The sequence below is a fragment of the Pantherophis guttatus genome, chromosome 3, assembly GCF_059756535.1.
Source record: "Pantherophis guttatus breed Tessera chromosome 3, ASM5975653v1, whole genome shotgun sequence".
Taxonomy (NCBI): Eukaryota; Metazoa; Chordata; class Lepidosauria; order Squamata; family Colubridae; genus Pantherophis; species Pantherophis guttatus.
This window is the reverse complement of record NC_142065.1, coordinates 12633208-12646341: the sequence shown is the minus strand read 5'-3', so window position 1 is coordinate 12646341 and position 13134 is coordinate 12633208. Positions and strand designations below refer to the sequence as shown.

The following is a 13134-nucleotide window of genomic DNA, read 5'->3' as shown; positions in this document are numbered from 1 at the left end:
TCACCCCAAGTCTTTCTTTTCACAAGATTAGATTCCTGCAACCATTCTTCATACGTCTTAGCCTCCAGCCCTCTTATCATCTTTTTTGCTCTTCACATTGCGATTCTATTCACTTTCTAACCAGCTACCTAAGGTCCAACATTTTTACTTCCATAAAATATCACAGGAAAAACTGTTGCCTGCACAATTTTTACCTTTGTAGATATAAACGTATCATGTTTCTGTTCCAAGACTTTTAATGCTAATCTACCAAGTTCTAATCTACATCTTATTTAGTTATTTGTCATATTTATATCCTGCCACTATCACAGATGCTTGATTACTAATTTCTTTTATTTTGTACCTTATGTAACATTGCTTACCCAAAAGGGAAAACCATGATAAATATACATGTAAGTATATCTGTAAAATTAATAATTTCACCCATTAACAGGCCTCATTTCTCAAACTCAGAATGGTTTCTGTCTTTTCTTAACATGAGTAGGATCCAAAAAGCTGCCAATTAGACTGGTACACAGAATTTAATATTCTTTTATGTAAATAGGCTGGTGAAATGCTCGACTGGGTAATAATGTCCAGATGTCTCTATAGCCAGGGGCTGATGAATATCAAGGCAGGTTGGCTCGAAACGGCAAAGAGCCAGCTGGCTGGACTAGTTACTGCTAACTGTAGCGTAAGGAGAAAGCTGGTTTTGTTCCATATTCACTGTTTCTGCTGGCAACTGAATGAGAAAGCATTGACTCCAGAATCCTCATACTATAATTTGAAGTTGTAGCAAGTGTTAAACACGTCAATTTAACCTAGATTTTAGCATCTATCTATCTATCTATCTATCTATCTATCTATCTATCTATTTATCTATCATCTATCTATCTATCTATCTATCTATCTATCTATCTATCTATCTATCTATTATCTATCTATATCTGTGTATTTGTATCTATCACCTACCTGTCATCTATCTTTTATCTACCTATTTCTATCATCTATCTATCAATCTATCTTGGTTGACTCAGGTTGACTAAAGTTGACTCAGCTTTCCATCCTTCCAAGGTCAATAAAATGAGGACCCAAATTGTTGGGGGCAATATGCTGACTGTCAGGCTTCCAAGTAACACCCCCAACGAAAGAAGACTCCAAGGCTTGAAGTTCCTCAAAGTTCCATTTTATTAGAGATGTCATATTGGCACAACTGGGAAAACCCGAATCTGAAAGCTTCCAGATTTTCCCCACCCAAAAGAAAGTCCAAGTCCCTGCCCAGCACCCACATGTCCATCACATGGTCCAATCAAAGCACTGTCCCAACTGGAGATGCCTCCCAGTAACAGCCCTCCAGGTGCAGGGCAAGATGTCCTTGACTCTCTGAGAAAGGAATGTTATTATGACTATATATCACCCCTGCTCCATACAATCCTGCCTCCCAGTTTCCCACAGCAGTAAATGTGGCAGGCCTGAAGGCCCAATGCAAAAGATGGCTTCCAGGCCTCACATTGACACTGTAAACTGCTTAGAGAGGACTATAAAGCACTGTGAAGTGGTATAAAAGTCTAAGTGCTATTGCTACCTATCTAATTTATCTATCATCTATCTATCTATCATCTATCCTTCTATCATTTATGTAGCCATTGATTTCACTAGAAGTTGTAAGTAATTATGTAGCTAAATGTCTATGGAAATTCTCTCCATAGATATCCTGGCCAACCATCCAGGCCATGGTTGTCTCAAAGGTGCTTTTTCAAGAGGCAACTGGACTTCCTTTCTTTTTCCTTGAAGACGTTTTGCTTCTCATCCAAGAAGCTTCTTCTGTTCTGACTGTCAGTTCTGAGTCAGGACTGATGAAGCTCCTTGGATGAGAAACAAAATGTCTTCAAGGAAAAACAAAGAAAAGTTACCTTTTCAAAAAACACCTTTAGCATAACTAATTATCCCTATTTGGATGGATGGACATGCAAAGTAACACCTGATAAAATGCCAACAATCAAGAGAGTAGTAGAAACCTGGAAGTATTGTGCTGAAAATCTAGAATTTTGCAATCATTCCATCCAGTGGTGGGTTTCAATTTTTTTTACTACCTGTTCTGTGGGTGTGGCTTGGCGGGCATGGCATAGCTTGGTGGGCGTGGTTTGGTGGGCGTGGCAGGGGAAGGATACTGTAAAATCTCCATTCCCACCCCACTCCAGGGGAAGGATATTGCAAAATCCCCATTTCCTCCCAATCAGCTGGGACTTGGGAGGCAGAGAATAGATGGGGGCAGAGCCAGTCAGAATTTTTACTACCGGTTCTCCGAACTACTCAAAATTTACTACCGGTTCTCAAAACTACTCAAAAAATACTCAAAACTGGTTCTCCAGAACTGGTCAGAACCTGCTGAAACCCACCACTCATTCCATCAAAAGAATATTGTAGAAGAAGGCATTGGCAAATAGTCTCCATAATGTTGCCTAAGGGTGGGCATTTTGAACTCCATTGAGGGAGTCTTTACATATTTAAATGTCAGAGGAAAATAAAGAAGACTGTTAAACAGAAATATGTACACCGGGCTATCTATAAGAAGATTGGGAAAACTAAGATGGTGGCCCTGACAGTCCAATTGTCCAACTGCCCCTCTTAATGATGTACCCATGTACAACGTGTGCAGCCACCACTCTGACTATTTTTTAATTTCCTCAAACACACACACACTTTTACTCCAATCTGTGTTGATTGAATAGGATTTTTGTTCAACTTCTTCTCTTGTTGCTAGGCTTTTGCTTACCTTGAGAAGCTATACGTGTTTGTGAACCTCTGAAATTACTAGGATAAACTCCAGTTTTGAGCCGCAGTTTTGAGAATTTGCTTTCAAAGGAGAACAAACTCCCCATCCCATTCCTCCTACCCCAAAAAGTAAGACCGTTGTGATTTCTGAAACTTGCTGCAGCATTTCAGTCAGAAAAGTGGGTTGCTTGGTGTACACGCTCACCCGAGTTTTTATCCATTCACTTGACTGAGCTTTGAACTTCAGAAAATGTGGGCAATTTATTTACATGTTTCAGGAGAGAATACATCGTCAACAAAGGAAGGTTTCTCAGTACAAAAGATCATTTGAAGGGGCGACAAGGAGGCTTTGAGGAAAGAAAAGAAACATATGATGCATGTTTGATTACCTGAGGTACTTGTAAACAACACCGTGGGAGTTGGGAGCATGAACTCCTTGGGTTGTGCAAGCGATGAAACCCCAATTAAAGTTTCTATCGTGAAGCCATTCTTTGAAATGAAGAGGGAGAGATAGATTTTTATGTGTAGTGGGTTTTTTTTTTTTCTCTTTCTTTCTACCAAACTATCTAGCTGCTGTGAATGAGATGGACCAGCCATGCTTCTTCCGAAGCGTAAATACAACCTTTGGACTTTCCCTCTACTTCCCACGGGGATTTGATGTGGTGGTTTGCTGATCAAATCTGACATCAATCCGCACCACCAATTTTGGGTTGCGAAACTCTGCAGTTATCTAAAATCTCTAGTTGTCTAAGAGTAATGGTTTGGCGAAGGAGATGGAAGAAAAATGAAGAATAACTGGCAGAGATAATATTTAGAACTCCTGGGTAACCTTAATGTTCAATGCAACATTGATATATATATATATATTGGAAGTGATCTATTAACATTTAAAATGTACATCATTGTTATCTACAAATAGAGGGCAAATAGCTTTGGTAAGTGAGAGATGACAGACAGATCGAGTTGAGAGGTATCTTCAATTATCTTTAATTTTAAGAAAGAAGGCGTACAGGGTAATGGGGGAAAATATATGTGAGATGGTGCTGATGCACATTTTCACATTCTATATCTCCTAGACCTCTTGGAATATCAGACTGGCTTCATTCATATATATACATATACATATACATATACATATACATATACATATACATATACATATACATATACATATATATATATATATATATATATATGTAGGTCTTTGGTTATTCGGGTCTTCTCCCACGTAAAATTGGAAGTGTCTTGGCGACATTTCGACGAAGTCTCATTCGTCATCTTCAGGCTGGTGTTCTCGGCTTCGTGCTTCCAGGAGCACGAAGCCGAGAACACCAGCCTGAAGATGACGAATGAGACTTCGTCGAAACGTCGCCAAGACACTTCCAATTTTACGTGGGAGAAGACCCGAATAACCAAAGACCTACATACAAACACCCGCGAAAACCTGAGAAAACAAATATATATATTCCCTATATATATTCCAAATATATATAACTTCCCTTTCTGAAATTTTAGATCAATAGCTAATTCAACAGAGTATTTAAATAATTTTGGCTGAATGACTGGCCCAAAGTCACCCAGTTGGCTTTCATGCCTAAGGCGGGACTAGAACGCATGGTCTCTTGGTAATTGGCCAAAATCACCCAGCTGACTTTCATGTTTAAGGTGGGACTAGAACTCACAGTCTCTTGATGATTGGCCCAAAGTCACTCAGCCAGCTTTCATGCCTAAGGCAACACTAGAACTCATGGTCTCCCAGTTTCTAGCCTGGTGCCTTAACCATTAGATCAAACTTCTACATCAGGGTACTCAACTTTGGGGGCCTAAAATCACATTTAGAGAACATGATGTGAGAACTTACAGTATGGAGATAGTAGTCATGTAGAATAAGGGAATACCACAGACAGGAATCAGAATTCTACCAAATCTGGGTAGATTATACAGTTTAAATTATAACAGAATTACTCTCAGAAAAAAACTCTTGATATATGGCAAATATGAAAAGGATTATTATCTGTCTTTCTAGTTATTTTGTGTGGGTGAGTCAATTTTGTTTTTTTTCTTTTTTTTTCTACACATTATAGAGTCAGGTTATTCAGTTCCTTGTAAACATTTGTCAGCTACTGTTCAACAAACATGATTTTTTAAAAAGAATTGGCAGCCAAACTGATTAAATGTGAATTAGATGATGATAAGATAGGTCACTAAATGTATGTTTCAAACATTATGTTCGTAAACTTAACATAAATCCTATAGATCAATGATACAAGATTGACAGCCTTATATATATAAATATATATATATATATATATTTATTTCAAAGAACCGGTAGCGGAAATTTTGAGTAGTTCGGAGTACCGGCAAACACTCTGGTCCCAAAGTGGGGTGGGAAAGGAGATTTTGCAGTACCCTTTCCCTGGAGTGGGGTAGGAATGGGGATTTTGCAGTATCCTTTCCCTGGAATGGGGTGGAAATGGAGATTTTGCAGTATCTTTCCCCTGCCATGCCCACCAAGCCATGCCACGCCCACCAAGCCACGTCCACAGAACCAGTAGTAAAAAAATTTGAATTCCACCACTGAAAAATTTGAATCAAGATGATAGTTCCAATTCCATGATGAAAGTCCCACCTCTAAAAGGAAACTCATGGCTACAATCTTGACTGTTTTAACCCCCTTTCCCTGTGGACACCCCTGTCCATAATAGTGCCGAGTCTAATTTGTCACATAGCCTTCCAGATTTTTCACACTAGATTTGGCATTTTTATCCATGTGTCAAGTCTTTCCCAAAGACCTGGGATAGACATGTTGATGTTTGAGGGGTTAAAGATATCGTTGCAGGATGTACGCTGTTCTGACTAAAGCTGCTGTTTGTAATTGACCGATGGTGATATTTGTCAATGCCGATGGTATTCAAGTGGGATGTCAGCATTCTGATGCTGCCATAAAAAGATGAGGCTTGACTTTTCACCTACTTATTTTCTCTGTAGATAATATCCCCTAGGAGATGGGATTGGGGGGGAACATTCCTGTGGGGTGAGGTCAGAAGCTGGGGAGACTGACTTGGAAGATGGTCAATGAGAAGATGAGAATTGGGGAACGGAAAGGGAAGGGTTTGGGGGTCAGAGGGTTAGTATCGGCTACGACGAAGTCGGGGCCAGATCTGTCGTATTCAATAAATGGAATATTTCAGCAAAGATTAATTGTTTGGGAGTGCAATTTATTTGAGATGACATCGAAACCTGACATGGTGTTCCAGTTGTTCTGGGATTGTGCCCAAGGCACCTATTATCAATAGAGCTACTTTTACTTGCTGTTGCCACAAATCTTCTTCTTCTTGCAGGTCTTTGTATTTTGTGATTGTCCCCAGTCCTTTCTCTTCTATTCTTCTGTCTGTCATGTCCACTATTCATATTTTTTGGTTTTTCTTATTGACAGTTGTTAAATCCGGTGTGTTATGTGGCTGTTGCCTGCCTGCTTGAACTCTAAAGTCTCAGCTAAAGAAAGTTTAGCTTCTTCGTTTTCTATGATTTTCTCTATACTAAGATCCCACCAGTTTTTGCTTTGCAGGCAACCCATCCTTGTTGCTACTTTGTCGTTCCATTGTTATCATTTTTATCACTATGTTCTGACTGAGGCTCCCTTAAAAAGCAGAAAGCAGAGTCTTGATCCTGGCAAAACCTCTTTGATTTACATGACTGTGAATTCCTTTCATTCAGTCAGCAAGGTCTGTCCAAACAGTTTTTCAAAGGAATATTTATCAACACAGACCTTATCTTGCTTGGAAAGCTGCCAGATAACTAGTTTCCAAACACAGTACAAGGCAAAACTTGGCACAGAGTTTCTGAGAGTCACGGAAAGAATGAATTGTTTTCTGCAAAAACCCACTCCCCGTTCGCTCCTCTTTTGTTTCCTATGGGAAGGGCCAATCACCTCCAAGGTGTGGCTTTACTCCCAACTCGACCCTGCTTTCTTAGTTGTTCTTGTCTTCTGGCAGCTCTGTGCATGCGTACACTGGGAACAGGCTCCAGCTGTTCCTCTGCCTCACTGCTGCCTAGCTCCCTCTCTGCCTCCGATGCAGAGCCCTCGTCCGAGCTTTCCCCAACTCCCAGGACTTGCCCATGTTCCTCCCCAACCTCCTCACTGTCCAACTTTTCTGTCAGCTGCGCTGGCTGCTGGCGGGCCACAACACACTATTGTTATAGTTCATCATATAATCAGACAGATTATACAGATTTGGCATTTTAATCCACCTGTCAAGTCCTTCCCAAGGATTTGGGAAAGGCAGCTGTTGAAGTTTGATGGTATGAGAGATATTGTCACAGGTTGTAAGCTGTTCCAAGTAAGCCTGCCTTTTGCAATTGACTGATGGCAGATTTGTCAATGCCGATAGTGTTCAAATGGTGCTCCAGTTTTTTGGGGCATTGCACCCAAGGTGCCTATTACTATTGGTGGTACCTTTGCTTTCTTTAGCCACAAACATTCTATTTCTATTTGCAGGTCTTTGCATTTTGGTATCTTCTCCAGTCCTTTCTCTTTTATTCTGCTGTTTTCAGGTACAACCACATCTACTATCTCGACCCTTTTGTCATTCTTATCAACAGTTGTGAAGTCTGGAATGTTATGTGGCAGGTGCCTTCTGTTTGAATTCTAAAGTCCCAGAGCACTTTAGCTTTGCCTAACAAAAATTAAAATATAAGAGACAAAAACAAAACATTTAAAACGAGCATTTAAACATAATGAACAAATAAATCCCATTCAAAAGAGCTATGCCTTGACTGCTCCTGTAAAAGCATCAAGAATGGCAGAAGGAGATTAAAATGGGATTCCCTAAGGACTTAGTGCCACAGTATGAGAAAGATACAGGAGCAGCTGTATGCAGTCCATTTAGGAAAGTTGAAAACAATTCGCTCTAAACCTCTTAGTTCTATTCAAGTCAGCAGGTTCCCATGCACGTAGTTGTCACCTCCCTCTCTCCTCACTTGGGCACTCTAGGCAGCTAAGAAGAAAGAGACAAAATAATGAAATACTGAATTACACAAAGTAGGATTGTGAAAACAGCACTCTGGATTTGATCTTTAAACGGTACTTTGAAGTGCCCAAGAGTACAAATCTGGCATCTGCCTGCAACATTTTAAAGCAGTTGTGTTTTTCCCCCCTGGAGCACGGAGCAGTGGCGGCGGGAAGGAGGGGCTGTGGTCTTGTTAAATGATGCAGAATTATCCAGGGAGATCTACGTGGAGACCTTAGCATCAATCTCTCTGCTCAAGCCCAAGACTTTAACTCCTACACAATTCTACCCCTCTGTTCTTGGCGTGGAATATAATACTGAGGAAACCCAGGAAATCTAAATTTATTTAGGATCTTTTTTTGTAATTCCATCTTTATTATTTTTTATAAATGACCCAGGGTGGCGGACATACTAAATACGCCTTCGTCTTTCGATTTTTCTCACAACAAGAACCCCATGAGGTGGCTGGGCTGAAAAAGAATGCCTGGCCAAAGTCACACAGATGGCTTTCATGGCTAAGAGGGAACTAGAACTCACTGTCTCTCGGTTGTTTCTAGATCAAAATAGCTCTCTCTCTCTCTCTTCCTAGCTGTGATGAACTGGTCATGTACAAGTAGTATGTAGATTGGTACGTATAACCAATCATTCAAAGTTGCAACTGCTCTGAAAACAGTGACTTAAAGCCATTCCTCACACATATGGCCATTGCAGCCTTCCCACAGTCACATGATCAAAAGTCAAGTGCTTGTCAATTGGCATGTATTTACAACAATTGCAGGGCCACGGGGTTATGTGATTGACATTTGTAACCTTCCCAACTGGCTTCCAACATGCCATCAATGGCGGAGCCAGATTCACCTAATTGCATGATTCCCTTAACAACCGTGGCGAAATAGGTCATAAAATTGGAGTGACTCACTTAACAGCCACCTTGCTTAGCAAGGGAAATTCTGATCTCAGTTGTGGTTGTAAACTGAGGACTAGGTATATCGGATCTTTCCTGACGACTTTCAGTCCTAGTTTAAAATTCAGAGCTATTGACAAATGCTCGTTTAGAATGGTGTTTGACCTCCCTCCGGTAATGCTGTGAGTGTTTTGTGGCTTGTTTCATTCGGCTCTTGTGATTGATTGTATTTATTAGAAATCTGCAGATTTTCATCCTCCAAGGAGCTGATCAAGCTTCCTGCCGCTGGTATAATGAAGACAATCCGTCGTGAAAGAAGGCCTGATTGTCTAATGACAGCTCCAAACATCAGTAAAAAATGAAGCCACGGCACAGATGTCAATAAAAGCACCACACGCTGTTGTAATGCAGAAATGTTTGTTTTATTAGAAGAACAACATTGGGTTTTTTTTCCCAGGAATTTTCCAGCTCATACAAGCCTCAACATAGCAACAGTTCTCACAAGTGATTTTTCTCTCATGCGCGGGAGAGCCAAACAACAACAACAACATCTGGGTTATGTGGTTGACTCCTTGTTTTTGTTTGCCGTTGTTTAATGAAACTCGACGAAAGCAAAATAATGACCCTTTCCTCTCCCCTCCCTTCTTTCCCAAATCAACAGAAAGGAAAGAAGAACATGACAGCAGACCTTCAAGAACCTGGTAATATTTTGCTCCCATGGCGTCATCACCCGAATTCTTACGGACTCAGGCGTCAAAAGAGAGATTGGGTCATTCCACCAATCAACGTGCCAGAAAATTCAAGAGGACCCTTCCCACAGCAGCTCGTTAGGGTAAGTAGAGTGCCAGAATACTCTGTACCTCTGTTTAAGATCAATGGAGATTACATTTCCCAAAGCTTGTTAGGTGGATTATCTTTAGAAAGAAACAGTAGACTTCCAAGTTGGACTCAAGACAAGACCTGTCCGATGGTATGAAAAGACTGTGTATGCTTTCCAAGGATGTGCCATTCAGTAGTCGCCGATGAATATTAATGCATGGATAGACCTTTGTAAAAAACAAAACAAAACTGAAAGTATGAATACTATGACAAGAGCATAGAAAGCAGTGATATACCCGTTTTTTACCTAAAATAAGACCCTGTCTTATATTTTTTGAACCCTGAAATAAGCACTTGGCCTTATTTTCAGGGAGGTCTTATTATTTTGGAGTGCATGGAGCAAGATGGGACTCCTCTTGCCGTCTTACCTGATTTCCAGATCCGTTGCATTTCTCGCCGTTGTGTGCAGGGAAACAAGTTGTAGCGTAAAAAAACATTTCTAGTGAGTTCAAGCAATTAATTCCAACTTCTCCAATACCCACCCCTTCACTAGGTCTTACTTTTGGAGGAGGGCTTATTTTTGGAAAAGGGCTTAGCACATTTTAGCATATTTTAGCACATGCGCTCAAAAGCCCAATTGGGCTTATTATCCAGGGAGGTCTTATTTTCGGGGAAACACAGTAATAGAATCATCATATTTACTTTGAAGCACAAAGATTTGCTCAGGTGTTAATGTGGAGCAATTTGCCAACAGTGAAATCAGGTTTTGCTGTGCAGAAAGAGAGATTGTGTCAACCTTACAAGGTAGTCCAGATGAGAAATACACAAGTACTAACTTTAATTTTATTATAAGGTAATATTAACAGATTTGTTCAAGTCTGAAAGTACATCTCTCCGCCCTTCACCCTTATAGAACAAGAAACTAGGGAGGGTACCTTCTGATACATTTTCCATGCCTCCATTCCTTCTGTGGACCTATTATTTAATTAATAATTATATATTTAATAAATAATTTAATTAATTATTTGAATGAAATAATAATCCGATGTCTTATATTTTTTTGAACCCCGAAATCAGCACTTGGCCTTATTTTTGGGGAGGTGTTATTATTTTGGGGCGCGTGGAGCAAGACGGGGCTCCTCTTGCCATCTTACCTGATTTCCAGCTCTGTCTCCCTAACCCTAACCAAAGGAAATGGCAGAGACTGGCTACGCATGCATTTAAATATTTTCGGGGAGGGCTTATTTTCGGGAGAGGGCTTATTATCTGGGGAGGTCTTATTTTCAGGGAAACACGGTACATGGTGAGAGGAACAAATCTTGCGAGTTTACCAGACGGATGGCATAGGGAGCAAAACTGTTACAGAATCTGATAGTTCTGCTAGAAATACTTTGAAACCTCCTCAGAGTCTCTTTGTCTCTAGCATGGTGCCTTAACTGTTACCCCAAACTGGCTCTCATTAGATTTATTATCCACCACCAGAGGTGTAAAGTAATGGAACGAACGAAAGAAAGAAAGAAAGAAAGAAAGAAAGAAAGAAAGAAAGAAAGAAAAAAAGAAAAAAAGAAAAAAAGAAAGAAAGAAAGAAAGAAAGAAAGAAAGAAAGAAAGAAAGAAAGAAAGAAAGAAAGAAAGAAAGAAAGCATTCATAACAATAAAAAAAATCAATCCATAAAATCTAAACCCCAAAGACTTTAGTACAGTCCTCAATGTTAGGCCTCAAGCATCTCCATAGATTCTCTGGAAGAGCCGTATTTTCAATAATTTCTGGAGGGCCCAAATTCTAATGACAGATATCCATCGAATGAAGAGGCAATCTCCTTTATAGCTGCGGCTGTAGAAAAACCTCCATAGTAGGAACCTCACTAAAATGAGGGACTATGAGCAGATTCTCTCAGGATGAGTAGATGGGATGGGTTGATAATACAGGTCTCTTGTGAGAGGAGGGGTTGGACTACATGAAAACCTCCAACTCTATTACTGTTATTGATATCGGTTGGAGAAGGAAGTGGGGAATGAGGCGATTGAACCATACGGTCTATGGGAAATATTTTCTTTTTTAATAAAAGGTAAAGGTTCCCCTCACACATATGTGCTAGTCATTCCCAACTCTAGGGGGCAGTGCTCATCTCTGTTTCAAAGCCGAAGAGCCAGCACTGTCCGAAGACATCTCCGTGGTCATGTGGCTGGCATGACTAAATGCCAAAGGTGCACGGAACGCTGTTACCTTCCCACCAAAGGTGGTCCCTATTTTTCTACTTGCATTTTTTACGTGCTTTCCAATTGCTAGGTTGGCAGAAGCTGGGACAAGTAACGGGAGCTCACCCCGTTACACGGCACTAGAGATTCGAACCGCTGAACAGCCGACCTTTCTATCAACAAGCTCAGTATCTTAGCCACTGAACCACCGTGTCTATTTTAATAGAGGAGGGTAAACTGGGGTGAGCCTGTGATAGATCTTCTGAAAAGAGTTCCAGGAATATGGGTCAATGAAAGGGAAAGCGTTAGGTCCTTTGAGATAGCTGGATAATGATAGTTCAACTATCATAAATATTTGCCAGTTGCCAATCGACCAAATTTTAATCACACGACCATAGGGATGGTGCAATAGTCGTAAGTGCGTAAAACAGTCCTACGTCTGTTGTAAGTTTGAATGGTCACTAAATGAATAGTTGTAAGAAGAGGCTATAAACCATTTTGAAGTTAAGAAGACCTATGCGCATAAAGAGTCATAAGGTAAAGGTAAAGGTTTCCCTGGCACATACGTGCTAGTCATTCCCGACTCTAGGGGGCGGTGCTCATCTCCGTTTCAAAGCTGAAGACCAGCGCTGTCTGAAGACACCTCCGTGGTCATGTGGCCGGCATGACTAAACGCCAAAGGTGCACAGAACGCTGTTACCTTCCCACCAAAGGTGGTCCCTGTTTTTCTACTTGCATTTTTTTACGTGCTTTCGAACTGCTAGATTGGCAGAAGCTGGGACAAGGAACGGGAGCTCACCCCATTACACGGCACTAGGGATTCGAACAGCTGAACTGCCGACCTTTCGATTGACAAGCTCAGCATCTTAGCCACTGAGCTATCGCGTCCCTCTCTAGAGTCATAGATATAGCAATAGCACCTAGACTTATATACTACTTCACAGTTCTTTACAGCCTTCCCTAAGCAGTTTAGTGTCAGCATATTGACCCCAACAATCTGAGTTCTCATTTTACCGACCTCGGAAAGATGAAAGGCTGTGTCAACCTTGAGGCCCCGTCAGGATCGAACTGCTGGCAGTCGGCAAAATTAGCCTGCAATGCTGCATTCTAACCACTGTGCCACCGAGCCTCAGCATGGCATACATTGGGCACCAAAACTCTTGGTTCATTTCTCATGTCCTCCTTTTAAGCCTCATATGCTGCTCAACTAACAATGATCACATCTGGCAGAAATCTGATTGTTTAGTTTCTTCAGCTGGACGGGAACAAACTGATTGCCAGTTCATAACCCATTTGTCTTCCCCCACCAACATATTCATCCATGGACTCCTGATGGACTGCTTCTATCATTAGATGCACATGCGAGTGAAACGTTTTGTCACTGGTCAAAATGCCCTTCGTCAAGTTAGTGAGTTTGTAAATCATACCACATCTTCAACAATACTCATCG

The 13134-nt window shown here is 40.9% G+C and overlaps 1 protein-coding gene across 4 annotated transcripts in view; it reads left to right on the top strand.

Moving 5' to 3' along the window:
* The window catches only part of CDH4 (cadherin 4), a 1168269-nt gene that overhangs the window by 779788 nt on the left and 375347 nt on the right, over positions 1–13134 (top strand). For all 4 annotated transcript variants that reach the window (XM_087889045.1, XM_087889044.1, XM_087889043.1 and 1 more), the window contains exon 4: positions 9329–9499. In XM_087889045.1, the coding sequence (XP_087745171.1) occupies positions 9329–9499 (171 nt within the window). The remainder of the gene's footprint in view (positions 1–9328; positions 9500–13134) is intronic.